Genomic DNA, 27,999 nt, shown 5'->3' on the forward strand with positions numbered 1-27,999 from the left:
TGCGCTGTCGCCCCAGGTCTGTGGTCTCGGGCCCTCCCAGCCACCACTCAGTCTGGGCAGTGGCTCGAGGCCATGCTGGCCTCTCAGGCTGCCCCCTGCCCCTGGGCTGGCTGGGCCCAGGCCCCGCCCAGCCTCCTTGCAGCCTCCACAGAGGCTCTGTCGCACCTGGGCCTTTGTTCAGGCCCCTCTGCTGCTCCCCCCACCTCCCCCGCATCTACCCAGCTCCTCACTCGCCCGCCCGTGTCCTTCCATAGGCTTCCTCAGTGCCCACTCCCTCCTCGGAGCCTCCTCCCTGGGGGCACAGAGAGACCACAGAGGCCGGGATGGGGGCCTTGGCCACTGGGCTCTGGAGCCCTCCTGATGTGCACAGGACAGAGCTTCTGAGGCCCGGCCCTGGGAGGGCCATCAGGACACCTAGGCTCTCAGACCCTGGGAGCCACACTCTGCCCAAGGAGGAAAAAAACAGCTGGGGGTGGGGGCAGCACCCCCCAAGGGCCCCTCAGAGCAGCCCTGCTTTGTGTCCCTTCTCCGGCTCCCCCGGAAGAAGGGCCCCTCCTCCACTCCAGCAGGCTTCACCCCACCCAGGCTCTCCTCTTGCCTCACCCCCATGTCAAATCAGCAGCAGCAACCCGTCCCCCCAGAATAGGCTGCCACTCCCCAGACTCAACCACCAGGGTCCCCCACCCCAGCCTTGCTTATCCCCTCCCCGCTCCCCCAGGAGTTCCCCGGGGTCCTGCTCGTCCCACAAACACAGGGGCAATGCCATGCAGCCCTCCATCCAGCCCAGAGGCCTCGTCCTCCCCAGCCGGGCTGGGCCCACCCTTGCCCTCCACAGGCCTACCTCCCATCCTGGGCCCCCCCTGACACGGCCCAGGCCCCCAGCTCACCTGCAGGTAGCTTCTCCGGGGCAACTGGACCCCCACAGCCCCTTGGCCACACAGCCCGAGAGGTAGGCGCTGCTCCGGCTGCTGTGCCGGCTGCTGCCGGGGATCCAAGCAGGCCTGCGCTTCCTGCCGCAGCAGGAGCCCAGGAGCCATGCCTGGACACGTCTGCCGGAACGGGGCCGGGCGTGGGGCTCGGGCTGGCACAGCAGAACCTAATTAGGCAGCAGCACCCACTGCGCGCCAAGGCGAGGCCGCGGAGGACTGTGAGGTCAGCACCGGCGCCTTGAGCCTTCGCTGACGGCCCTGTTCCTGAGCCATGCCAGGGCCCTGGTGGTGCCTCTCATTCCAGCCACCCCAGCCCCCTATGGGGAGGGTCCCCAGCTCGGCCTTTCCTCCCCTCACAGGCTGACCCCGAGCTAAGGAGTGGGCACCTCCCAACTCAGGCCTCCAGCCTCTGCCCAGACCCCAGCTCAGTTGCCAGCATCAGGCTGGGAACTGGCCGCTGCCCACGGGTGTGCAGTCAGCATGACGTCATTAAGAATCAGCCTGAGTGGCTGGGGACAGGGCCACGAGGCCCACTGGACCCCTGCCCCTCAGAGGCCAGCCAGGACAGGGAGGGAGGGTGGGTGCCACTGTCAACGCACCAGGAATGGCTACTTGGCAGCCACTTCAGCCCAGCCCCAAGGCTTGGCATTGGCCACTGTAGGTAGGGGAGTCTGCTGGTCTGGGTGTGGGCATTGCCATCTGTACACGTGGGCTTTGCTGGCCACCCTCTAGCCTATCTGGGCCTGTGCCCTGACCCCCAGGCTACGCAGGAGTGACCAGGTGACATACCCACATGTCTGGGTCCAGGGGCTTCATGGAGCAGGACCCACGCCCGGGGACAGGAGGGAAGGGCTTCAGTTGAGGGCAAGTCCTGGGTACAAGCAAGGATCACTCAGCCAGGGCCCACGTGTGTAGCCTGGGACCCAGCCACTCTGCCACAGAGAAAACCCCTCCTGGCCCCAAGGAACTGGGGCAGGGGTACTGGAGGTTACACACTTGGAACAACACATCAGAAGGAAAAAGATAGACCTCTCATGGGAGAGACATGCATGGTGAGTGAGCACAGAGGCAAACGAAGGAGCGGAGATCAGAGGGGCAGCCAACCAAGGCCATGCCCCTGAGCACTGCTTCCCAAAGTGCGGCCCACGGAACCCCAAGGTGCCCAGAACCTTTCAGGGGCCCTCAAGGTCAGAACTGTTCTCATGATTCCTTCTCCTTCCCCACGCAGATGTGTGCACCAATGAGGGCGGGGGTTAGCGCTCGCTCTGCACAGATCAAGGCTGCGGGGCCACGTCCTCATGCCCTGCATCACCAGGTGCTCAAGATTGAACAAAGCAAAGGCTGTTTCCCTGAGCATGTCCTAAACAGAGCAGTAAGAAGGACACATCCCGTGAAACCTCAGCTCTGGGTTCGCATCTTTCTAGTTTTCTGTTCGAGACAACAACAAAGGGCTCCTAAGTGCACACAAAGCTGCCGCCCCTGAAGCGGCCACGGGTGCAGCCCACAGACACCGTGTTTTACCTGGAAGAACAGCTGGCCCTGCCCTATGGGTGTGCAGACATCTACCAGCTGCTGTCAAAAACAAACGGAGTGAGTCCGCCACTTCAGAGGAAAAGAAATGAAATGACAAGAGCTGCCGCCAACGCTAAAAGTCAGAGCTTAAGTGAACATCAGCTTTTGGGGAGAACTCGTACCCACCACTGTGGGTCTGACAGCTTCCCATCAGTAACAGCTTTTTCTCATGAGATTGGTGGTGTTAATATGATCTAATGAAACATGTTAACACTTGGAAAATCCAGCAAATGAGTATTTCCCAAATGACCAAAACAGGATAGTCCAAAACCACGGTGAAGATCCCTTGCAAGCGAAAACCAGACCAGTGGGTGCTGGTGGAACAGAACCCCCAGTGGCCCCTAACACAGCTGCAACTTTTAAAAATATATTTATCTGTTTGGCTGCTCAGGTCTTGGCTGTGACACGAGGGATCCTGTGTTGTGGCTTAGTTGCCCTGCCGCACGTGGGATCTTAGTTCTCTGACCAGGGATCAAACCCATGTCCCCTGCATTGGCAGGCGGCTTCTTAAACACTGGACAACCAGAGAAGTTCCTCTTGGTTGCAGCTTTCACATCTCAACTTCTTCAAGAAGCTCTCATTGGTTCCGTTTTGGCAACTCATTGAAGAATACCCACTGTTACCTGGGCTTCCCAGGCAGGACAGTTGGTAAAGAATCTGCCTGCCAACGCAGGAGACATGGGTTCAATCCCTGGGTCGGGAAGATCCCTTGGAGCAGGAAACGGCTACTCACTCTAGTATTCCTGTCTGGGGAAATCCCATGGACAGAGGAGCCTGGCGGGCTACAGTCCTTGGGGCCCCAAAGAGTTGGACATGACTGAGCAACTGAACTGAACTGAACTAGCACACACACACCTGAATTAGAAGATTTCTTCGAATTCTTTACCACCAGTAGAGCAGATGGAGCTGTCTTCTCTTCTCTACCCAAACATTACGGAGATTTGCAACAATGTAAAAAATGTCACTCTTCTTGCTGAAATTTTTTGTTTGGAAAAACATAGTTATTTTCATAAAATGTTATTTATATTAACATGCAATGTGTTGATTGTTATTTTTAGTAAGACTCCATCCATAACTTTTTTTTTTTTTTGCTGTGCTGGGTCTTCCATGCAGTGTGTAGGGGCTTCTCCAATCACAGTGCATAGGCTTAGCTGCCCCCACAGCATGAGGGATCCTAGTTCCCCGACCAGGGATTGAATCCACATCCCTGTGCATTGCAAGGCAGATTCTTAACCACTGGACCACCCGAGAAGTCCCCCATAGCTATTGTTTTAAACGATCACTTTTACCGTCTTTGTGGAAACTGTCAGGAGCGCGTAACCTGGGGTGTGCAGGTCAAGTCTGACCACCAGCTCTCTAGGGAGGAAAGCCCTGCGGGTCATGCTCGCTGATGTCTGCGCTCTAAGTGCACCCGCCTTGACCAATTTCAACCATGAGATTCAGGAGCAAGGAGTCGGGAAGAAACGGGCACATTCCATCCCCTGGGATTGCCAGTCCTTAGATGGAACAGACACAGATCCTATCTATAGTAAGAAGTGAATAATTAGGAAGTGCTAAATTTTGAGTGTTGATTGCTTGTGTTTTTATATAACTTATATGGTTTGCATAATTTGATTTTTTTTTCATTTTTAACATTTTATTTTGTATTGGAGTATAGCCAGTTAACAACGTTGTGAAAATTTCAGGTGGACAGTGAAGGGACTGAGGCATACATATTGTTGTGGTTGTTCAGTCGCTAAGTCGTGTCCTACTCTTTGAGACCCCATGAACTGCAGCATGCCAGGCTTCCCTGTCCTTCACCATCTCCTAGGGTTTGCTCAAACTCCTGTCCATTGAGTCAGTGATGTCATCCAACCATCTCGTCCTCTGTCATCCCTGTCTCCTCCTGCCTCCAGTCTTTCCCAGCATCAGGGTCTTTTCCAGTGAGTTAGATCTTCACATCAGGTGGCCAAAGAATTAGAGCTTCAGCTTCAGCGTCAGTCCTCCCAGTGAATATTCAGGGTTAATTTCCTTTAGGATTGACTGGGTTGATCTCCTTGCTGTCCAAAGGACTCTCAAGAGACTTCTCCAGCACCACAATTCAAAAGCATCAATTCTTCAGCACTCAGCCTTCCTTACGGTCCAACTCTCACATCCGTACATGACTACTGGAAAAACCATAGCTCTGACTATAAAGTTTCAGGTGGACAGCAAAGGGACTCAGCCATACAAACACATTTGCCCCCAGGATCCATTCTCCCCCCAGACTCCCCTCCCATCCATGCTGCCACAAAACACTGAGCAGAGTTCCCTGTGATGTACATTAGGACCTTGTTGGTTATTCATTTTCATAATTTGATTTTAATAATGGCTATGTTTACCAACCAGCTCACAGAATTACTGAAGATCTCACAACCAGCTCTTGCCAGCTCTGCCTCTTCAGGGTCCCCAACAATTGTTCAGAGTGGAAAGGGATACAGAGACCAAAAACCTCTGCGCCCCTAATATAGATATCAAAAGTAATCACAGGGGGTGGGAGGGACGCTCAAGAGAGGATAAATGTAAACTTAAAGCTGATTCATGTTGTCGTACAACAGAGACCAATAAAACATTGTAAAGCAATTATTTATTAAAAATAAATTTTAAAAGTAATTACAACACAAAAAGTGGAAGCAATCTGTGTCCATCATGTCCATCAACAGATGAATGGATAAAGAAGATGTGGAACGTATAGGGGCTTCCTTGGTGGCTCAGCAGTAAAGAGTCTGCCTGCCGTGCAGGAGATGCAGGAGACATGAGTGAGACTCCTGGGTCAGGAAGATTCCCTGGAGGAGGGCATGGCTACCCACTCCAGTATTCTTGCCTGGAGAATCCCATGGACAGGGGAGCCTGGCAGGCTACAGTCCACAGGATTGCAAAGTGTCAGACACGACTAAAGCGACTGAGCATGCATGCACGCATGTTACATATATACAGTGGAGTATTACTCAGCCATAAAAGGAATGAAATAATGCCATTTGCAGCAACATGGGTGGACGTGGAGATTATACTAACCATGTAGAGAACAAACTCGTGGTTTCCAGTGGGGAGGAGGGATCATATGGGGACAGAGGACTGGGAGGTACAAGTTATTCAGGTAAGACAGTCTACAAGGATATACTGTATAACGCGGAATACAGCCAATATTTTATAATAATTGTAAATGGAGTATAATCTTTAAAATTGTGTTTAAAAAGCTTTTAAGGTGACTGCAACAAAACACACTATGCATTCTGAAAAATAACTAAAACCAAAGATGGGCACTGAACACCACCAGAGAGCACCCTGGGGATACCAGGTAGGATGAACACGACTGGTCAGCTGCGCGCCAGTCAGTCTCAGGAGGGCACTGGGTGGTCCTGGGCAGTGAGGATGTGGCCACAGCTCACAAATGCAAGGGAAGACTTGCACGGGGGCAGAACACTAAAGACGCCTCGTGGGGTTCCCCTCAGCCTGGTCTCGGGGACAGGTCTTGGCAGGTTCCACTGTAAACTGTCATTTTACAGCCCCCAGACAGGCCACATCAGGGAGCCTGTGGATGCACAGGGCACCCAGAGCCTCCTGCAAGGGACTCAGCTCCTGAACCCTGGCCTTCAACAGATGGGAGCCACTCTGTCCACACAATGCCTCGCCGGGTGCTCACAAGAGAAGCCACGGGACCGCACTCCTATGTTCCTGCCTAGGGAGCCCCTGCAGCTCGCTTGCAGTCCCCAGGCCCTGGTTGCTTCCCGACCCTCACATCCCAGGTGAGGAGGCTGCGGGCCTTCAGTAGCCTCAGGTCTTCTACTTCGAGTAAACATCCCTCCTTGGGGGTGTCAGCACAGCCTCGAGGCTGCAGAGGGGCCGTGAGAAGAGCTAGTCATTGGCAGCTACTAGCCACTGTGAGTCAGGACAGCCCATGCCCCAAACCTAAATTCAGAACCAAGTGGACCTGGAGGTCCAAACCAGCGCAGTTCCCTCCAGAGCTCCGGCCAGCAGGGGAAAGTGGCCATGGCCTCACTTTCCGACGAGCACGAGCTGGGGACCGTGCCCACTGCGCATCCAGCTGCATCCACTCGCCCTGGCCTCGCTGCCTGGTCCACACAGACCCCCCAAGCACTGCTGCCCACCAGGAACCCACTGGGAACAGACAAGGGAGCCAGACATGAGACATCCTCTGGACTTGCCCTCTCAGCACCATCACTGGAGTCACAGACAAAGCACTTCTGCTTCTGAGAAGCCTACAAACCCTGAGTGGCCCACCACCTGGTGGCCCACCTCCCTTCAAACCCTGAGCCACTCAGCCCCAGGCCGCTCACAAGGGGAACCACAGTGAGCCTCAAATCTCGGGCTGCCCCATGCTGCCCGCACTATACACACGTGGAGCCTGGGGGCTCCCAGGGCCAGTGGGTAAGACTTCCTATCCCCCATTTGGCAGGTGAGGATCCTGAGGCTGAGGCTGGTGAGGACCTGCTGAGCTCACATCTACAGCACAAAGGTGGCAGCCCCAGTGTCTGCCCCATTAGGAGGACACTGTGATGGAGACAGTGACATGGGGTGGGGGGGACTTCTCCAGGGAGCCTCTAGCAGATGAGCTCCCAGGACAGGACTGACCTCCCTGAGCCTGTCCACATGCGGCACCCCTAGTGGATGCCACTCTCTGGGCTGGAGTCACAGGAGTGTGTGTGGCTGACCTGTGCCCAGCCAGGGGCCTTTCTCAGGCCACCCTCTTTAGGCCTCCCTGGCCTTGCCTGGTGCCCACGGATCCTCCATCTTGTGGAGGGTACCCTGCCTTGCAGGGTCCTGGCTTGTCTTACCTCCCTTTTCCCCCTGGGAGGCTGGAAAAATGGCCTCTGGTCTGGGTGGAGCCCCTCTCTCACATGCCAGTACAAAACCTTCTCCTCCAGGAAGTCCTCCAAGATCACCTTTCCTTGGGCCCTTAGTGTCCAGGCCCTAGTTATCAACCAGCTCAGCCCTAGAATGATGGCTGCACTCACATCTCCACCTTCTCCCCAGCATCAGGCAAAATCACCAGGATCCAGATGTGGGACCAGACAGACGGGATTCACCTTGCACTTGCCTTGGACTAGGCATGGCCTCTCTGAGCTCAGTCGCAGTTCTGCCACAAGGATGGTACCACTTCCCACCTTGGCCCCTCAAGCTGCAAATTCCTGTCCCATTCTCCCTTGAAGCCTGACAGAGGCCCAGGGCCCCCAAGTCCAAGCACCCCATTGAGTAAGGAATCATACTGGCCTTGGCCACTGGCAGAGTCCCTGGCCAGCGCCTGTGCCCTGAAATCTCTCAACATTACTTCCCAGGCCAGCTCAAGCCCTAGGCAGCCCCTGTCCCGTCCCCTCTCCCAACAAGCCCCTGGCCAGGCACTGCTCTGGGTCCTGTGACGGGGGGTGGGGGGAGTTGGGGAGGCTTTTGCCCCAGGGGCTGGTGGGAGTCCCAACTCAGTTCTGGGGGGCCACCCACAGAAGGCAGCTGCCTGGCGGGTAAGGTGTACTCCCAGCCCAGCAGCACCGCTGGCTAGAGGAACCTGTTCTCCGGGTTTGTCCCCAGGGAGAGCTGCACCCTAACGGCCAGTCCCTCTGGCTATAGGGAAAGGGGGAATTGGGCCAGTCCAGCACCACACCTGGGGCCGGAACTGCAGCAGCCCACCGACTCTATTCCCACTGCCCCACTAGGGGCAGCAGTGCGCACCTCTGCTCCACGTGCCACAAAGAGCCTGCTCAGTCAAGGACCCAGGCCTGACAGCAAAGCTGACCCAAGGTCCCCAGCCATCTGCGTCTCCCCACACCACCCCCAGGTTAGCATCTCAGCCTCACTGGCTCCTCAGCCATCCTCAGGCGATGAGAAGCACCTGCTCCCCATTATAGGATATGCCAGGGGATCCAGGGTTCCAGGAAAGGCTCTGCTGGGAGCAGACCACCCCCAGTCCCAGGGCAGCGGTGCACCCAGCCAGGTATCCTGCCATGCTTGGAAGACCCCATGCCCTGGAGATTCGGGAGGAGGGGGTCACACAGCAAGACCACCTTGGCAACAGTCCAGTGCTGCAAGCTGACCCACTATGCCCCTCCTTCCTTCTCTGGACAGGTATTCCTGAGCTGGGCTCGAGGGCACAGCAGCTGCCCAAGCAAGAAGGTATGTCCAGTGAAGCTGGTCTCTCAGCAGAGGGACACAGACCAGCTGGCCAGCCTCACCACTGGGCTGCTGGGTGGGGCTGGGGGAGGTTGGGAGATGAGCAGGGGAACCAAGAGAGTGTGCATAGGGCTGCCCCCCATGCTGAGCTCAATGAGGGGCCATAGCAAGTGTCCTGAAGGAGGGACCGATCTGACAGTGTGAGGAAGTGACTGAATTCAGTGGCGAGGTGAGGACCCCGCTCCCACTGACTCAGACCCAGCCCTGCCCAAGCCTGGAGCTGCTGATACACACAAAATAGGCACTTTATAAGCATCAGTTCCTTATATCTGCATCCCCATTCCGCAGACCAGAAAACTGAGGCCCAGGGGTGTCAGAGGGAGCAGGTGAGTTCCCGTAGATGAGGTTACACAGCTGAGGTCACAGCAGGTCCCTGGCTCAGCTGCTTCTGCAGAAAGGGAGCCAAATGAAGTAGAGGACGTCTAGGCCCCATGCGGGGTCTACACCCAGTCAGATATGTGCCTGCTCCCAGTGGCCAAGTCCTTGCGGGTCTTCCCCTTCCTGTCCCAGGAGCCAGAGTTGGTCAGAAGTCACATGGTGAGGCCTCCAGCAGGAGACCATCGCACGCCTGGGGCTCCAACCTGCCTGGCCACCAGGGGACAAGGACAGCTGACTCTTGACCAGGCTGGGACTTCCCGTCCACCCCGACTTCCTTCTGAAACTGTCTCATCCCTCTCCTTAGCCATGTGGCCATCTCTGCACCCTGCTAGCCTCACTCCTTCTTTGGTTTTGATCCAGATTCACTCTTTAGGTGAGACTCACTACCCAGTCCTCTACAATTCTACTGCTACCCTGGCGGAGCAAGTGGGCTGATGGCGCCACCTGCTGGCCATTCTGGGCTCTGACCCTGCTCCCAAAAAACCCAAGTCACAGTTAGGGCCCTCGGACCCCAACTAACCAGCTCCATGGCAGGTGAAGACACCGGGGGTGGCCTGGACCCAGCTGGATCCCAGGCCCCACTTCCCTGAGAACAGTCACACAGTAACAGTTTCTGGCCTTGCCCTGCCCAGTGTGGCAGTGCTGGTAGGAAGACCTGGACATGCAGTGCGGGGCAGGGAGGTGGAACCAGCCGGTGGGGGAGGTGACACAGGTTAGGCCTGCCCCTCAAGGTTCTGACAGAGCCAGGTGGTAACCCTGAGGAAGGGGACAAAACCTCTTCAAATCAACCTTGGTGCTGGTGGACACTGTCTGTGCAAACCCACAGGCCAGGGCGTCTCTGGGGCCAGCCTGTCTGACGAGAGTTGGCCAGAAACTAGTGAGGCTTGTGTCTCCACCTGGCCTCTGCCTGAGGGTCCACCCCGGACTACAAACCAAAGCAGTGGGTGGCCTCTGTGACCAGGGTACACAGACAAGGGCACCACTCCAAGGGTCACTGGGGCTTCAGTAGCAGGAGGGACTGTGGGACCACCCAGGTCCTGTCTCCTCCCTCTAGGTGGGGCCTGCCTGCACCTGGTGGAGCCCGACGAGACCTGAGTCTGTCCCCAGGCTGGCTCCGTGCAGCTGAGCTGTGCTGCCTGGGCACATACCAACATTCATGTGGGAGCAAAAGTGAGGCAGGAGCTGCAACCCATCTCAGCCCACACCCTCCCAGCCAAAGTCAGGGCCCTGGTGGTTCCCCTACCCCCTCGGGTCACCTGCCTCCTTTCTCTCCTACCCCTTAGGTCCGAAAGGACAAGGCCCTCTGGTCCTTGTGGCGCGCCCCTACAACCCCCTCCACTGAGGCACACATACAACTGAGGCACACATACAGACACTTTGATGCTGCAGTCCATGGGGACAAAAAGAGTCGGACACAACCGAGTCATTGAACTGATGGCCTGCTCACTTCTCAAGTGACTCAGTGGTAAAGAACCTGCCTGCTAATGCAGGAGACACAGGAGACTGGTTTGATCCCTCGGTGGCGAAGATCCCCTGGAGGAGGAAATGACAACCCACTCCAGCATTCTTGTCTGGAGTATTCCATGGACAGAGGAGCCTGGCGGGTGACAGTCCATGGGGTGGCAAAGAGTTGGACAGACTGAGCAAGCACACACACACACACACAACCTGCTCCAGACCCAGAGCCCTTAGGGCACCCCAACTGCCTCCTCTCACTGCCCTCTCCCCAGGCCCCTCGCTGGGCCCTGAACTGCAGCTCAAGCCCAGCTGTAGCCTGTGCCTGGGCATCGGGATCCCCTCTGGTGCGTGGCCTCCCAGTCTCCCCACCCCCCACCCCTCACCCCTGCGGCCCTCTTTGGTCCCTGCTCTGAGAGAAGCTGAGAGGAGTCGGGGGTCTGCACGTGTGGGGCAGCCGCTAGTATAAACACCGAGGTTCAAGAATCCGCGCTCCCTGCCCTCTCCCGGGCCCCGGAGCTCCTTTCCTGGGCCCACAGGCGGGTCGCAAGTATTAGAACTCAGGGGCGATAGCGCCCCTCAGAGAGAACTGCAGGGAGCGGGGAGACCACAGCCCACCTTACTTCCGGCCCCGGGGGCGGCCAAGTGCCCCACCAAGGGTAGTCAGCACCTGCTGTGGCTCTGACTCCTCTCCCAGTTTCTGGGGGCCGTCCCCGCGGTCACTTCCCACACTGTGTCGCTCAACAGTCCCCGGCTCACCCGCCCCCTTCACCCGCCCCCTTCACCCGCCCCCTTCACCCGCCCCCTTCACCCGCCCCCTTCACCCTACCCCCTTCACCCGCCCCCTTCACCCGCCCCCTTCACCCGCCCCCTTCACCCGCCCCCTTCACCCGCCCCCTTCACCCGCCCCCTCCAGCCCTGCGTCTGCACCCTGGGCCAGGTTCGCGCCGCTCGGACCGCGCCGCTGTCAACCCCGCCCCGCCCCAGGCCCCGCCCTCAGTGACGCGCAAGGTCTGCGCCGCACGCCGAGCCCAGTTGTCATCTGGCGCCGCCTCGTGGGCGTGGCTATCTGGGTGCCTGCGTCGCCTCCCTGTCCCCCGGTCCCCAAGATCCCCGCGGCCCTGCGACCCTTGACCATGGCTTCCGCGGCCGCCAGCCCGCCGGAGGTGGTCCGCGCGGCGCAGAAGGACGACTACTACCGCGGCGGGCTGCGGAGCGCGGCGGGCGGCGCCCTGCACAACCTGGCAGGTGAGGGCCGCTGCGGGGGTCTTGGGGGCTGTACGGGCCGTGGGGGCGCGAGGCGGGAAAACGAGCCCCAGGCCCGCCGGTCAGCCCTCTGCAGGCTCGGCCTAACCCTGCGCGCCCCGCGAGACCTGAGCTGAAGGAAGGAGCGGATGCTCCGGTCTTTGACCCCTGCTGCAGAGGGCGAGGGTGGAGGCCAGGCACAAGGCGCAGAAGAATTCACGGCTCTGCTGACACGAGGCTACCGTGGAGCAGGGGCGTTGGAGTACAGTGTAGGGGCAAGAGGGTGGGGTAGATTCCAGCCGACAGCGGGCTCCTTCGGAGCAGCTGAAGGGAAGCTGGACTGTACACTGGGGTCGGGTGGCCATGGGCCGGCCTTGAGCAAGAGAGGAACACGACAGGATCAAAACAAATGGCCCGTGTATTAATTTTGCTAACAGGTTCACTTACTCCATGCCAGACACTGCTCTCCGTGCTTCAGAACATTAACTCGTTTTGTTAACACATGCCTGCCTGGAGGACCTGTTGCCATTACCCTCCTCAGAGACAGAAAAATGGGGATCACAGAGATATAACTCACCTGAGCTCACAGCCAGCAGTGTGGGAGCTCCGGTTTGATGCTGGTCAGTGGTCTTGGCTTGAGCTCCCGGTCACTGTGTTACACTGCCTGTCCTTGTGGTTCTCTAGGTTCTAGAGCAGTTGCCTAGGTGGATCCTGGAGGGGGCATGGCTGCAGGTGGGTAGGTTCTCAGGACACTCAGGGCCCAGGCGAGGCAGGTGTCAATGGAAAGAGTGAACAGCATGAGAGTCCAGGGAGCGTGAGCAGAGTGTGGGGAGCAAGTCAGGGGCTACAGGGCTGAGCCTGGGCAGCAGGAGCGAGGATTGTTCTGACCCTCATGCCCCACGGCCCCCAGCCCCTCAGGAATAACGCATACAGTTTCTCCTCTCAGGTGCGAAGAAGTGGCTGGAGTGGAGGAGAGAGGTAGAGCTGGTGTCAGATCTCGCCTACTTCAGCCTCACCACACTAGCAGGTAGCGGCCACAGTGCAACCTCCCGAGGGGCCCCGAGGACAGGAAAGGACTGCCTGCAGAGGGAGCTTTCTGGAGGTGCTTCACAGTGTCCCTCAACTGGCCCGCATGCAGCCTCTGTGAAGGAAGGGACCCAGACCCCTCCCTAGGTGGGGCCCAGGCCCTGAGTCCAGGCCAGGCCTCTGGAAGCCCTGAGGTTCCCTGTCACATCTGTCTGGGACTGTTTCTCTGCAGCTGAACCTGTGGCCCGAGGGGTCCCAGCACTGTGCCCTGCCACAGGGTGTGGGCTGTGAGGATCATCCTTCGGAGGGGAGGTGGGGGCCCGGTAGAGATCACTGAGGCCCCTCTCCCTGCAGGCTACCAGACCCTTGGGGAGGAATACGTCAGCATCGTGCAGGTGGGCCCATCACAGCGCCACGTGCCCTCAAAGCTGCGACGCGGGGTCCTGGTTGCGCTGCACACCGTCCTGCCCTACCTGCTGGATAAGGCCCTGCTCCACCTGGAGCACGAGCTGCAGGCTGCCGGCGACGGCGCTTGGCCCTTGCGGGGCAGCCTGGCCCCCAGCAGCCAGTCAGGGGTGAGGCGCTGGGTGCACCGGCGCATGGCCGGCCTGACAGAACAGCAGCAGGGGGTGCTCCTGCGGGCCATGTCAGTGCTCAGGCAGGGCCTCGGGTGCCTCCAGCGTCTCCACGTGGCCTGGTTCTACATCCACGGTGTCTTCTACCACCTGGCCAAGAGGTTCACGGGCATCACCTACGTAAGTAACAGGTCTGGCTTGTCTGTGGAGGCTGTTCTTCGGTGACTATGCCCGCAAGCAGTCACAGGGCCGGAGCTGAAATCCCCACTGGAAGCATGGGTCTTGTCGGGTCCTGTTTTACTAAAAGACCGGAGGAAGTTTGGTTTCCAAATACCCTGATGAGGGTGGGGTGAGCCTTTTTTCCACTGCCAGCACCTGTGGCCACGTTGCTGTATACCCGGGCTCCTGGGCCCTATGCCCACCCCATCCAGGCCATCCTTACAGAGGGTCAGGTTTGGGGCCATCCCCCTGAGGATGACCCAATAACAACCACATGGACCCTGTTGCCACCAGCATCCCTGCTAGCCTCCCACCTGGGGAGGTCTGATGGTCTCCAGACCTGGTGGTCTCCGCCCATCACAGGGACTCCAACCCTGCTGGGTCTCAGCTGATGCCCTGGCTTCAGAGTTCATCCAGAAGGCCTCCCCTTGGGCCCCACCTCCCCAAGGTCTCCAGGCTCTCCCCCACCCCCGGGCCTCCCTTGGCAGGGGTGTCCAGCGCCTCTGCGCCTCCTCCTCCCAGCTTCAGTGCTCACTGCATCTGCACTACCTGTTGTGTCAGGTGTCTGTCGAGCTGCTGCAACCCACTCAGGGCCTCGGGGCAGCCACAGGGTCTCTTGCTCCGCAGACACCAGGGCCCCACCTCTTGGGCTCCGGCTGGTCTGGCTAACCTGACAGTCCCTGCTCCCAGCTAGGAAAGGAGACAGCAGTGGAGGGCAAGCAGCTTTCCATTGGAGGATGTGGCTGGGAGTCCCAGCCTGCAGAGAGTCACCTGGGCAGCCCAGGGCCTTGATACAAGCAGGAGCTTCTGTTTCCGAATGGGGATGAGTAGTGGATCTGCCATGCAGGGCTCCCCTGCCGTCCGCAGGGCTCCCCCGCTCAGGCCTCTTTGCTGGTTCCTTTTCCGTGAGGCTTGAGTGCCTAGCAGTCCCCTTCCTACGATGCCTTGCTTGCAACCAGTGACCTGCAGGCTCCATCGCCATCCTCCTTGCTCAGTGCTGGGCCCACCAGGCACTCCTGCCCGCTCCCGCAGCCAGAGGCAGGCTTGGCTTAATCCCACCTGAAGGCCGGGCCCTTGGGCTGCTCAGTGCCTCACGCCCTCTGACCATGTGACTATCCCCCGGGTCCCTGACAGCTCCGTGTCCGCCGCCCACTCGCAGAGGACCCTCGGGTTCGTGCCAGCTACCAGCTGCTGGGGCTGGTGTCCCTGCTGCACCTGGCGCTGGCTGTGGGCCTGCAGCTCTACGGCTTCCAGCAGAGGCAGCGCGCCCGGAGGGAGTGGAGGCTACAGCGCGGCCTGTCCCACCGCAGGTGTGTGGGATAGGGCAGGGGCGCAGGGCAGGGGCTGGCTCCGCAGGTGCCCGGCGGGACTCCAGCTCAGTTGTCCCATCTACCCACTCCCACCAGGAGCCATGCGGAGGAAAGAGCAGTTTCCAGAAACCCACTGTGCACGCTGTGCTTGGAGGAACGCAGGCATTCGACGGCCACGCCCTGTGGTCACCTGTTCTGCTGGGAGTGTATCACCCACTGGGGCGACACCAAGGTGGGCATCTGGAGCATTCCTGTCCCCAAAACCGCCTGTCATTTGGGGGAGGGGCGTGCTTCTAGAAGCCTCCAGGTAGGCTGGACCCGGGGCAACATCTGGAGTCAGGGCACTGCACTGGTGGAAGCTGGCGAAGCTCCAACCCAAAAAGAAAGGCCCTAGAGTCCTGGGGCCAGAGCTCAGCCTTGAGACCTTGGAGTGTGGGGTCCAGCAAGCCAGGGGGCCAGAGCAGGGGACTTAGCTCGTAGGCCTGTAACGGTTCCAGGGAGGGGCAGCCCCTGGGCCCCCGTGTACCTCCCCATCTCTCCTGGGGGCCTGAGGCCCAGCCTGCCTGGTTCCTCAGCCCACAGGGCCCCAGGGGCAGGGGTGCTACAGCCTCCTCCTGGGGTCCAGGCCGCCCTGCAGAAGCCCCAGGAGCACAGGCACTGCCTCCCACACGGCCCATGTGGGGCATGTGCCCTCACAGGAGGGACCCAGTCCCGAGGGGTGGGGACAGGACACAGGTTCACACCCCAGAACTCCTGAGAGACTCCGGGTGGCCATGGTCTTTCAATGGCCAAGCACTCTCCCCATCCCACATCTCCTCACTGGTCACTGTCCCTGTCATGCGCCCCGACTGCCTGCAGGGTCTCTCAAAATGCTTTCTCTAAGAGACACGGGTACATCCGTTTTATTGGAGATGCTGTGCTGGGTGGCCTGTGACTGTTCCCCCCCCCGTCCCCAGACGGAGTGTCCCCTCTGCAGGGAGAAGTTCCTCCCCCAGAAGCTGGTCTACCTGCGGCACTACCGCTGACCCCTTGCTGGAAGAGCAGTCTTATTCTCATCGACTTCTGCACAGACATCGAGAAAATCTCAAGACTTCTGTCACGAGTGATACCATGCCAGCTGCCACGAGGATGGGCACCGGACCTGGACTTGGACCTGGCTAATGCAGGCCTGCAGGGCAGGCTGGGTGGGGACCTGCTGGGCAGCCAGTCCACCCTCAGAACGCCCCTCCTTTCCCCAAACCACTCACTCATAGGGTGGGGCCTGACTGACCTGGAGCCAAGCACCAGCAGTTTACCTTCCCAGCATGATAGTCCTGCAGCCCAGAAGACCCACGGACCTCACCCTTGTCACTGGAGCTGGCTTTGGAGGGCAGGAGCACAACTGTTCCCAGAAAGCCAGAAGTTGTCATCAACCCTAACACCTCTGGCACATGCCTTCTAGTGAATGGTCAAGTCTGCTTCCCATTCTAGAACACGGCAGTGTATGTTCCGGCCTTACCACAGGAGGGGTCTCCTCCCGCGTGGAGCACCTAGCGGGCCAGCCAGCTTGCCATCACCACTCACCACTGTGGCCAGCCTGCTTCCTGCCACTTTGGTTATCTTCAGATTTTTAGATCTGCTCAAATCCTGCAGACTGGATTTTGGCATAGGCATCCTTACAGCACCAATTCCACAGGAGTGCTGGTGTGCTGATGCTGTGAGGGGTGCACACACCCATGTGGAAGGGCCTCTTCTCCACGTGACTTGGTGGCCCAGGCCCTCCTGAAGAGGTGGAGGTCAGCCCCAGAGATGGGCTGTGACCACGGGCCCCGCTCCAGGCAGGCAGGAGCACAGGAGGAGGCTCCGTGGGTCCTAAACCCCGTCCTCACACGGTCAACGAGTGGCTGCAACTTCCCGTCGTCTCACATCAGTGCGCTTACCGGGACAACAGTATGAAACAGTCGAGAGCACAGGCGCTGCAGGCGCCACGGCCTGGCAACAGGTACTGATCTCAACATCATTTATGCATGAAGCTTAAAATTCAGGTCAGGTACACAAAGATCTTCATGTGGCCTCTTAAAAGCAAGAGCTGCTTAGTTCAGATTTGCAAAAACTGGCAAAAGAAAGCCACAAGGGGAACACTTGAGGTCCGAAACTGAGACAGATGGAAATGGTGCTTGGAGCCGGGAGTCAGCGGCGTGGCAGTGTGACGGCCTCCCAGGGTGGCTGGGCGCCCCGCGGGCCCTCGTGGTGCAGGAGCTGTGGTGGGTTAGATAGAGACTACACGAGAGCGGGGACATTGTCTTTAATAAAATTGGAATTAAAAAGTCACTTAGTAAAATGTTTACGAGTATTGGTTTTTATCACATCAAAAAAGCTGACATGCAGGTTAAAGTTGTTTCCCCGTAGAAAGTGAGAAGCCGTGTGTTAAAGCCCACGGCACTGGCCCTCCAGCCAGATGTCTCTGAAAGGGGCTGCTGCCGAGAACACACTTAAAACAACTCTTGACGTATCAAAGAAAGGTGTCAAAATAATCTCAAACAATTAAAATATATATTTGTAATTCCAGGCCCTCAAAAGCAATCATGGTCGTTAAGAATAAAGTTTTGAGTCATCATGGTAGAGGCCAACTCGACACATCTCCCGTGAGATGAACTGGGAAACTGGCATTGGAACCCACAGCTAAGGGAGCGGCTGCTCCGGTGGGCGCGCATCCTCCACGCAGGCGGTGGGCGTCCTCAGAGGCAGCAGCCGGGCGTCCTACATCCCTCCGTGGGCCTGATTCCGCCGCCAGCCGGCCGCCCACCCTCCCCAGACCGCCCGGCTGTCCCCCAGCCTGCGTTCCACTACAAGTCCAGCGTCTGCACACCTGACCGGCTGGAAAATAAATCAATGCGATTCGGTTTAAATGCCAGTTTCTTCAAAAACCTGATACTTCAGTTACAAATAATCGAAGCTTCTTTTTAGAAAGAAAATAACTCCCTTGTACTCAACTACTGTATGTGAGAAGAGAAGGCGCTGTGAGGCAGCAGGCGGCCGTCTAGCTGGCGAATGTCTTGCCCGCATCCTCTTTCCCCTTGTATGTCCTCTTGCCGTGCGTGAATGGGATGTACCGGTACTTGATCATGTGCTGGGACAGACAGACAGACGTATCTCAGCATGGCCTCCCCATGGCCCAACTCCCCTCCAGCTCTGAGTCCCGTCTTTGCTGCATGCAGGCAGGAAGCCAGGGCTCCTCGGACACCCCTGTCCCCCTACCGCCTGGCTGAGCCAGCTGAGCTGCTGGAAACCCCAGGAGTAGAGGACGGGTTTTGTAACCCCCACTCTGTGGGCAGAACGAACTAGAGCTACCAAGCTGGGAACCCGGGGTTGGGGGAAAAGAGGACAAAGCGGAGCCGCCCTGTCACCAAGGACAGCTTAGGCTGATGTGGGCATCACATGATGCATCCTGGGCCCTCACTGTCCCCTGGATGATGCGCCACACCTGAGGGTATGACCTGAGGCTGTGCTGAGGGCCCGGCCCTGTACATGGACCAGACACAGCGGCTGTGGCTCATGCCGGTGGCAAGCGCACACACCCACCAGACTGCACAGAGAGCAGGGTCTGCACAGCCCCGGTGTCTCGGACCAAAGCCTGGCTCAGAGCTCCTCACACCAGACGTGCTGTCTCGCGGCACAGCAGCACCTGAGCTTTACCTTTATCTGCCTCTTCATGGTGATACAGAACAGCATGATGAAGTACATCACCAGGATGGGCCAGAACACCGGGACGTTGAAGGCCTCAAAGAAGGTGCACACCATGGCCACCAAGATGCCCTTGGTCGCCGCGTGCCTGCGGAAGGAGAGGAGGCCAGTGGTCAGTGCAGGAGGCAACCCCGGAGGGTCGGGGGAAGCTACGTGTGGCATGTGCCATGTACTGCATGGGACACAGACACAAAGCGTAAAATGAGCAGTGGGACTGCTGGTGCCGCTCAGGCTGGTGGCTGGACAGAGATGCCATGTGCTGCAGGGTCACGTCTAGAAACCCAGTCCCAAGCCTCCAGCCCAAGTTCCACATGCCCGGCAGGCTGTCCCCCAATGGCCAAGCAGCATCCCGCAAAACAGGTGCAACTAGACCTCAGGGCCACCCGCCCTCCAGCCCAGGGCCAAACACTCCAGGGTCGCAGCCCTACTTCAAGTCCGTCTGGCTCTCCCTTTCTAGCAAGCAAAGGCTACCCCAGAGGACAGACAGGGCCCAGCCTCGCCCGCTGCCCACCCCTCCCCTAGCAGCCTGGGCCCAGCACTTCACACCCAACTGGGGCTGCACCTGCACCAGGAGGGTGGGGTGAAGAGGCCAATGACACAGGACAGGACAGACACACTCACAGACCCTCCCACGTCCCCAGCCAGCGGGGTCATCTCCACCCCCCTCTCACACTCATCATTACATCACACACACGGGACCACCTCCAGGAGGCCTACAGACAAGTCAACCCCTCTTCACACCAACACCTGCCCTGTGCCCAGATCATCCAAGAACCAAGCGGGGAGGGAGCTAGTCCCCTCAGTGCAGAGCAGTGTACCCCCAGAAGCCGAGTCAGTCACCTACCCAGGACCCTCCACCCTGAAGCAGCCCTCTTTTTGTGGCTTCAAGGCACAGTGATGTTACTTTGCAACCCAGAGCAGGGTGGGCCCTGGAGGCCCCTAGGACTCCCCATGCCCAGCAGGCATATCTCACACTCTGGGTGAGACAACATCCAAGACAGGGAAACATACTAGAGCTGGCATTTCTCTGAGGAGTCTAGGCTGCCAGCTCACCAGAACCAAAACACCTGCCCAGCTCAGAGCCACGTGTGGAAACAAGCACGGCGGGGAGGAGCATGCAGGGAAGAGCATGGGACAAGGGGGAGCACAGAGGGACAAGCACGTGAGGAGCATGTGCAAGAAAAAGGGGGAACACACGGGGAGGAGCACGCATGGTGGTACATGGGTGGGGCGAGACGAACACGGGGGCAGGGACACAGGGGAAGAGGGACTCACCAGAACTTAAACTCTGGGAGCCTCCTGATGAAGGGTCGGAACTCCTCGTTCTGTTTGGTGGGTAATGAGGGGCCGTCATCTGAAAGGTCAGAGTCAGCAGGGTGAGGCGGGCAGTCCCGTCCTTCCTACAGTTCTAAGCTCCCCTAGGGCTTTGAACCAACAGCCCTGACACGTGAAACCCAGACTTTAACCAAACACAAAATGAGGATTTCGGCTGATTTAGAAACTGATTCACAGCTTTAGATTTGTATGAGAATTTCTCGTTAAGACCACTTCCAGAGATCGTGTAAAAAATTCACCCCCATGCCGATTTCCAGGAACCCATCAACCGGACGACCTGAGACCTGAAAGGAAGGGAAGAGACGAGCACACACAGCCACGAGCAGGCAGGGGCGGGAGCCGCATTGGCTCGAGGGGGGCACTGGGCTCGGGACAGCTGCCCTCCGCCACGAGCCGGGAATCCCACCCCACCCCACCCGACCTAGGAAGGTGCCCTCCCCAGTGACACATGGAGAAACTGAGGCCTACACATAGGCCTCTTGCTTTCTAATTCCCCAAATGGCAACAGTAAATGAAAGGGTTGTTTCCTTTGATATTTTCATCAGATACTTCACAGAGAAAACACATAGTTCTAGTCATGATCTGCAGTCTGGACAGTGTCTCTGCCACAACGAGCAGGATCCCACGGGCTCCACAGGAGCTGCAATGGGTGTTACCAACATGGCAGCGTCGGCCCAAAGGAAGGCCTGAGCATCTGGTCATGCACCGCCTTATCCCCAGCTGGCTGGCAGGCATGCACTGAGGCCTCCATCTGGCCCAGGTATGCCAGGAGCAGCCAGAGCCAAGAACTCTTCAACCCACTGTCCTGGGACATCAAGGGGCCAGTGGCCTCAGTGAGCCACGCCAGCCAGTATGGATGCCTGCTTTTGCGAGAAGGGACCTTGGCTAGACCAGCTGCCTAGGAGGCAGGCCCCAGCTCACCCCACCCTACCCCTCCATCCCACCCCTGCACAGGATACACAGCCCCAAGGTTCAGTTTCCTCGTCTGCCAAACACAGAAAGGAAGAAGCGCCCACCTCCTGTGACTGTGACAGGGTTTATCAAGTCCTTCTACAAACTTGCCAGGATCACAGAAGTTCCAAGTACATTTTAAACACCTAAAGAACAGTCTCCAAAGTTGAGATTTCAAATGTTTCTGGAGAAAACAGCAGTTCTGTGAAGCACATAAAATCACAACTTGCCCCAAACAGTGAAGGAGGCACGCTCCACTGTACCTGAATCTTCCATTAACGAAGGGTCCACTTTTGGAGAAAGGAAAGCTATGAAGAGATTCAGGTGGTAGATTCCCAAGGCATAGGTCACGATGTACCAACCCTAGAAGAGAAGGGACATGGTCAGTGAAGCCACTCCGAACCCAGTCCTTGTCTCGACTGAACCCACGTGGATACAAGCTCAGAACAAGTGACAGAAGAGCAGTGAGCGTCCACAGTGACAGTGAGTCTCAGGCTGTACTGTGGGTCCTGAGCGTGGACAAGCCAGCGTCCAGTCAAATGCACCCAAAACCTAAAGCCAGCAGAGCCCCGGAAGAGAGCAGAAATGGGGTGCTTCACAAAGCCACACACCCAAGCTGCACACCCAGGTCACAGGTCCGTGCACACCCAGGTCACAGGTCCGTCCTTGCCAGCAGCCCCCAATGTGGACACGGGCCCCGAACCAGCCCAAGACCTGAGAGTTCAGCTCCCTGCAGCAGGTGTCTGGCACCACACACACCATGCGAGGACTGCTCACAGCCTCTGCCCAGAAGAAATCCAGAACCAGAAAATCAGGAAACCACCGAGTCACAGAGTATTATGGAGAAAAACCTTCCTCAGGAGACACAGAGGAGGGCGTACGTCTGCCACTGGGCTTCTTGGCCACATGGCACGTAGCATCTTAGTTCCCGACCAAGGATCGAACCTGGGCCCTACATTGGAGGTCCTAACCACTGGACTGCCAGGAAAATCCTCAGCTCATTCTTAAAGGAGTGAGTTTATCCAATGAGAACCAGAACTGCACTGCATGACCAATTCTAAAAGCCCAAACATTTTCAAACAAACCAGCTGAGATCTGTCACGCTGGCATTTGATGTCCTGATACCTTAAAAATGTTCAAGTGAGACAACAAAATCCTAGACGTGAAAAATTAACAGTTGAGTGTTTACCCAGCTCCTGGTGGCAGGGCTGAGGCTGGAGGGAGGTCAGATCAGGCATGGACTTGGTGAGTCTAACCTGGGAAACTAGCCTGTACAGAATGTACCCCCATCCTGCCCAAATCCCCCAGTTCAAGGTTTCGAGGTCACTCTTTCCATGAAGACTGGACCAAGGTCCAATTTCTTAAGAACACCTAGACCCAATCATAGCAAACAACGTTAACTGTAGACTGCCAACACAAACCATGCCTGCTACAGAGCTGCTCCAGGCCTGCCACCTTTGCACTGAGCAGGGTTAGGCTTCCTCTCAGAAACACAGACACAAGCACCACCACCGAAGATGAGTCTCTACACTCGGCTGAGGGGAGCGTTTCCCCCAGGGCTGGACGTAGGGCAGTGTCCAATGGGTGAAGTACCTGTCCTCACACCCACCCTTCTTAACCTGGGAGACACCCAGGAGGATGGGTCTGCTCTCATGGAGGAAACAGCTGTCGTGCCCAGGGAAAAAAACTCCAGACGAGGCGTGAGCCTCCCTGGTCTCAGGGTCCACAGGGGCTCCCACCTGGGAGCCAGGCAGTCAGCAGGGTTCAGGGAGGACGCCTGGCCCCTGGGAGAGCCCTCAGTCACCTCACCTGGTCCTCCTCAGATGCCAACCTGTCTCACGCACCCAGGGAATGAGGTGGCCAGTCCAGGTGATTTTGTCCCCATCCCCAGGAGGCCCAGCCAAGGGGCACCAGGAGGTCCCCTGAGCAGACCAGGACACTTCTACCCCAGAGACAGAAGGAGAAACAACCCTCCCACCTGCACACCAGGCCAGGTCCTGCGCCACCAACCTGCAGCAGGTAAACGCGGATCATGTAGATGAAGCTCAGGCCCAGTGTCACCACCCATCTCACGGCCGTGTGCGGCGTAGACTTGTCCAGCCAGGACTGGTAGATCTAGGAGGGACACAGACTGTGTTACGGCCGCCCTGCGGTTCCCGCTGCACAGCACACCTGCTGCTGACCTTCACGCCGAGCGGTAACTACAACTAATCCAAAAGTTACTTGCAACAGTTCTGGAGACGCATTCGTTCTTTAACCAAAGATATTATGGATCTCTCTTTCACAGCTGATGGTCCCACAGCATCGGCCTGAGGGGCCACCGTGGGGAGACAGAGAGGAGAGCAGAGACAGAGGAATGTTACCACTCTGCACCTGGGACTCAGCGCAGGTCCCGTCCCGTAGCCGCTTACCCTGGAGCTGGTCCCGCCCGCCCAGCAGTGGCAGGGCAGGGGGCGGGGAACAAACACAGCTGCAGAGCAAATGGCCAAATTCCTAGATTCACACATGTGCACACATGTCTATGTACGTGTGTACATCTGTGTAAGTATTTAATATACACGTCTGTATTCTCATTTTAATTTGAAGTTAATTCCCATTTTTAAGTTCTAATTATGAAAAATTTTAGTCATTCATAAGAGAGAATGTGAGCCCACAGAGGCCCATGACTTGGCTTCAATAATTATCAAGTTTTCCAGATGCTATTTTTTTTCTTTTAAAAGTCAACAGTTTTAGTTCTGAGTCCTACGTCAGTCTGTACGATCCTCTACCAAGTCAGACTTCTTCCTCCAAGACAGACGCTCACAGGCCTTGCTGTGGCCTGAGGGGTGGTCCTGCCATGGAGTGCAGACCTGGGGGCAGGGGTTGAGGAGACATGGACAAGGATGGACGTGGGTGGCTAAGGAAGGTGACAGTGAGGGCAGAGGCAGGGCAACGTGTATGCTAAGAATCAAGGCTTTTCACATTTTAAAAGTTGTTGAAAAAACGCAGAAGACAAGCATGTGGCCTGAACCACAGAAGACCTAGCATCCTCACAGTAACAAGACAAGATGCTTCTGAGTGTGAGTGTGCACCCCAGGGGGGCTGCTAGGACACTTACACTCCATGGGGAAATGCCCCAGGGTCAAGTCTCATTTAAATGTGTATGCTGCTGCTAAGTCGCTTCAGTCCTGTCCGACTCTTTGCGACCCCATAGACGGCAGCTCACCAGGCTCCCCCGTCCCTGGGATTCTCCAGGCAAGAACACTGGAGTGGGTTGCCATCTCCTTCTCCAATGCATGAAAGTGAAAAGTGAAAGTGAAGTCGCTCAGTCGTGTCAGACTCCTAGTGACCCCATGGACTGCAGCCTTCTAGGTTCCTCCGTCCATGAGATTTTCCAGGCAAGAGTACTGGAACGGCGTGCCACTGCCTTCTCCTTAAAGGTGTATACAGCTCTGCAACCCAAAACCAACCTGTCCAAGTCGTGTGAAAAATCTGTATACCACAGACGGCTTCCCATGGACAGAATCTCCCACACTGTCACCTTCAGACATTCTGTAAGCAAGAAAGACACAAAACAGTTTTATATTAAATAAACAGCATTCAAGGACCTAATCACTTTGCCCTATTTCCATCAACACCATCGAGCAGGTTTTTCCAGTATTCACTATTTCACATAGAGGAGGCTTCCGGCCTGTGCCTTTACCACGAGTCATCCAGGAAAGAGAAAGGAGCCAGCGACATGCTCTGGTGGAGAGCCAGGAGGCCACGTGACATGCAAAGCAGCACCGGTGGACTTTCATTTCCGCTCCTGTCACCTGCTCACACTCCTCCCACCAGTCCCAGGGCCGCCCCGCTGGCTGCAAAGTCCTGTGGACACATTTGTGTCCACTTCCCTGGGGCCAGTCTGCAGCACAGGCGGCTAGGCCCACCTCCCCAGGGCTCTCCAGACTCGCCCACTGCCAGCATCTCCTCCTGCCGCTCCATAGGCTCCCAAGTGGCCCCTCTTTTCTAGGCCCCACCTGGTCTCTGTCCAGGCTGCTCCCCACGGTGCCAGGCCCTGTTCAGACCAGGTCCCCACTCCATGGCCAGGATTCCCAGTAGCCATCTGTCTGCACCCCAGTTCCTTATCTGTGCGTGGAGGTAACCCTATCTGCTCCTGACTGCTTCATCTGGCCGCATGACTCCGTGAGGACTCAGCACATGAGAGCCCAAATTGCCAAGAGAAGGGTGGGCACCGTCACCCCTATGCCACAGCAGCGCGTCAGCCTCAGACAGTCAGGCCACTTGCTCAAAGTCAAGAGCAGCTCTGGCCTTGGCTCCTGCAGCCCAGCATGGCCCCCGCCTAAACCACAGAACAAAAAGGACGCAGAGGGCGGAAGGCCGTGCCAGTCCAAAGCTGGTGACGATGCTGGGGACAAGCTCTCACTGCCTCCCTACCACCAGCGGCTTCCTCCCCCCATGTGACACCATGGCAGGGCTGGGGACCAGAAGTGGACTCCAACATGGAGTCCACCACCCCTGAGCGGTATGGTCCTCATCTGGAAGGTGGCACAGCCCTTCCCATTTGGGCAGACACCTGAGGCTTCCAACAGTCTGAGTCACCCCCTCGCTCAGCCTCTTCACGGCCAGGCTGGAGCCTGGATCTGCACATCCTCCTTGCATGCAGCCGCTAGTTAGCAAGCTCACAACGTGATCCGAGATCCCAGATGGAACACAGTACCAATTGCAGTGGCTCCTTGAACAAACGCAGGGGCGTCAACCCCAGCAGTCAATGATCCAAGTATAACTTTAGAGTCAGTCTCTGGACCCGCAGTTCAACCAATTGCAGATCGCGCAGTACTGCGGTACTGTTCTCATGAAAAAAATCCACATGAGAGTGAACCCATGTAGTCCAAACCCATGTTGTTCAAGGGTCAACAGTACAACTTTGATATGAAGATAATCTGAGCAGTCCCACAAGCACCAGCACATCTGTGCTAGAACGTCTGCTGATTCTGTAACACCATTTCCTGGGGCCCCGGAGTGGAGGGGCAGAGTGCCAAGGAGACTCAGAAATGCCCTTTGCTTTCCTGGGAGCCACGGTGAACTGAACAGGTGAACTGTAGCTCCTAGCCCTGTCTTTTGGGGAAGTTTGCCTCTACGTTCAACTGGGGAAAATTTCCTATTTTCAAAAGGGCTAAATTAGAGAAGGCCAGCCACCCTATTTAGACCAAAGTCAGGCCAAAAGAAAGCTATATCAGTAACATCATTTATCCTACAATTCCATACAAATGTTTCCCTATTTTACTTTTTTATGACCAAAGTGTCTACCATTTAAATGCTTTTACTTGAATTGAGGTATTAGAGAAACACCTGCTATTCCTCTAAAGTATGCCCTACACAGAGACAACCGCTTCTGTTTTGTTCTCTTAACTGAACGTGTGAAAGATCTTCCCACGACATGCTGACCAACTTCCCATCACCTGACATAACACATATACATTAACATAACTCCACACCTTGGCTGAACTCCTATCAACATTTAGAAGGTGAACTTTGGATCAAATGGCCTGTCTATGGCGTGACTCACAGGCCACTGTGGCCCTCCCCACTCTGTGAAACAGGGCCACAGCATCTCAGCACCCCGCTCCCCAGGCCTTTGGTGGGGAGTCAGCAGCCAGCCTTGTTAGAACCAGAGCGGGGCCTGGTTCTAACCAGGAGCAGCCCCGGGGAGGAAGGCAGCAAGATGGCCTTGTTCGGACTTGTTTCCAATCAGGGTGGCCCTCACACAGCTGCGCTGTCTGCAGTCCCCTGCAGTTCCAAGACCACCTCCTCAAAGAGGCCCTCCATGACTGTCCAACTGGCACCTGTCCCTCAGATCACATCACCCTGTTCTATTTTGTGGGACAATAACTTCAAGACTGCTTTTTGCCTCATTTCTCCTTCCTCCTACTAGAATGCAAGCTCCCGGAAGAGGAGCCTTGTCCCTCCACTGCCGGCCCCGTTATCCAGGAGGCCAGGCACAGAGCTAGCAGTGGGTTAAGTTCTCTGTCGGATGTCACTGCCTCAGGCTCAGCCACAAAGGAAACAAAGACAAAAAACAAGATCAGACAGTTCGAAACAGAGACCAGGAGTATCACTTATGGGGGTTTGTGTGCAGAGTACCAGAGTCATCACTGCACCTGTCTGTGGAGCTGTCCCCACACAGACGCATCCCACACAGAGGACAGTCCTGCCTGGCACCGTTTGGTTCCCTCTATGTCTCCCCTCATCTCCTGCCCCCTTTCTCCTGAGTCCCGAGCCTGGTAATTTCCCACACTTTCATCCTGCGATGATGTTCTCTTCTCTGAAAAGCCCTTCCAGACCTCACCCACCGGAGTGCTCGGCCAGGGCTCACGGCCGGCTCCTTTTCCTGGGCATGACCACCTTCCCGTCTCGACCACACCTGCACCACCAAGACCTGGGGGCCCTATATTCACCTACGAGGAGAGCTCCACCTTACACATCTCCGGGAATGAGACCAACCCGACCGAGTAGCAGGCGCCCCGGGACGCTCCCAGGCCCATGTGCCTGGGGCAGGTTTCCGGAGGCAGCTGTAGGACAGCACGCGGGGCGCCGTCGAGCCGGTCAGCCCGAGCGCTCGGGATCTTCGGTGTGCAGAAGGGCCAGGTCTCGACCCCGAGCGATCCAAGTCCACCGCGGCGCTTCCTACCCAAGTCCCGCAGGCTGCCCTGGATCGGCGAGGACACCGAGGTCCCACGGCCCCGGGCAAGCAGCCGACCCCTCCCAGGACGCGCTACCAGGGAACTGGGGCCGGTCACCGCGGCGACCCCGGGGGTCCGGCCCTGCCCCAGTCTCACGCGCGCCCCTCAGGACCACGGCACCCGCCCGACCCCAGCCCCGCCCCGCCCGCCAGCACCTCGCGGTCCACTGCGGCCGAGCGCGGTCTCCCGAGGGCCGCGGGAAGAAGGACGCGGGGGGCTGCCGCGCCGGCGTTTCGCTCGGTCCGGGAAGGGGTAACCGAGCACTTCCGCTCAGTCCTGCGCGGCACCGCCTCCCGGGCTTCCAAGATGGCCGCCGGGGCGGGGCCGAGAGCCTCCAACCATTTCCGCTTCCTGTGCG

The 27,999-nt window shown here is 57.5% G+C and overlaps 2 protein-coding genes across 3 annotated transcripts; one reads left to right on the top strand and one right to left on the bottom strand.

Annotated features, from left to right (window-relative positions):
* The first annotated feature begins 11,558 nt into the window (after nt 1-11,558).
* Nucleotides 11,559-17,230, top strand: PEX10 (peroxisomal biogenesis factor 10). 2 transcript variants are annotated; one of them, XM_069544879.1, is made up of 6 exons: nt 11,559-11,783; nt 12,727-12,807; nt 13,161-13,561; nt 14,735-14,910; nt 15,007-15,142; nt 15,867-17,230. In XM_069544879.1, exons 1-6 carry the CDS (start codon nt 11,672-11,674, stop codon nt 15,933-15,935), a joined length of 975 nt encoding a protein of 324 aa, XP_069400980.1. In that variant the 5' UTR covers nt 11,559-11,671; the 3' UTR covers nt 15,936-17,230. The 2 variants fall into 2 exon arrangements, with proteins under 2 accessions (XP_069400980.1, XP_069400981.1); XM_069544880.1 differs by having other exon boundaries at nt 11,597-11,783; nt 12,714-12,807.
* RER1 (retention in endoplasmic reticulum sorting receptor 1) lies at nt 17,180-27,976 on the bottom strand. The gene is made up of 7 exons (XM_069544881.1): nt 27,797-27,976; nt 24,369-24,450; nt 22,930-23,034; nt 21,183-21,282; nt 19,909-19,987; nt 18,586-18,721; nt 17,180-18,019 (listed from the first exon to the last, which is right to left on the bottom strand). The coding sequence occupies exons 2-7, from the start codon at nt 24,447-24,449 to the stop codon at nt 17,930-17,932; spliced, it is 591 nt and encodes a 196-aa protein (XP_069400982.1). The 5' UTR covers nt 24,450; nt 27,797-27,976; the 3' UTR covers nt 17,180-17,929.
* Between the last annotated feature and the right edge of the window lie 23 nt (nt 27,977-27,999).

This window comes from Ovis canadensis, chromosome 12 (genome assembly GCF_042477335.2).
Source record: "Ovis canadensis isolate MfBH-ARS-UI-01 breed Bighorn chromosome 12, ARS-UI_OviCan_v2, whole genome shotgun sequence".
Lineage (NCBI taxonomy): Eukaryota > Metazoa > Chordata > Mammalia > Artiodactyla > Bovidae > Ovis > Ovis canadensis.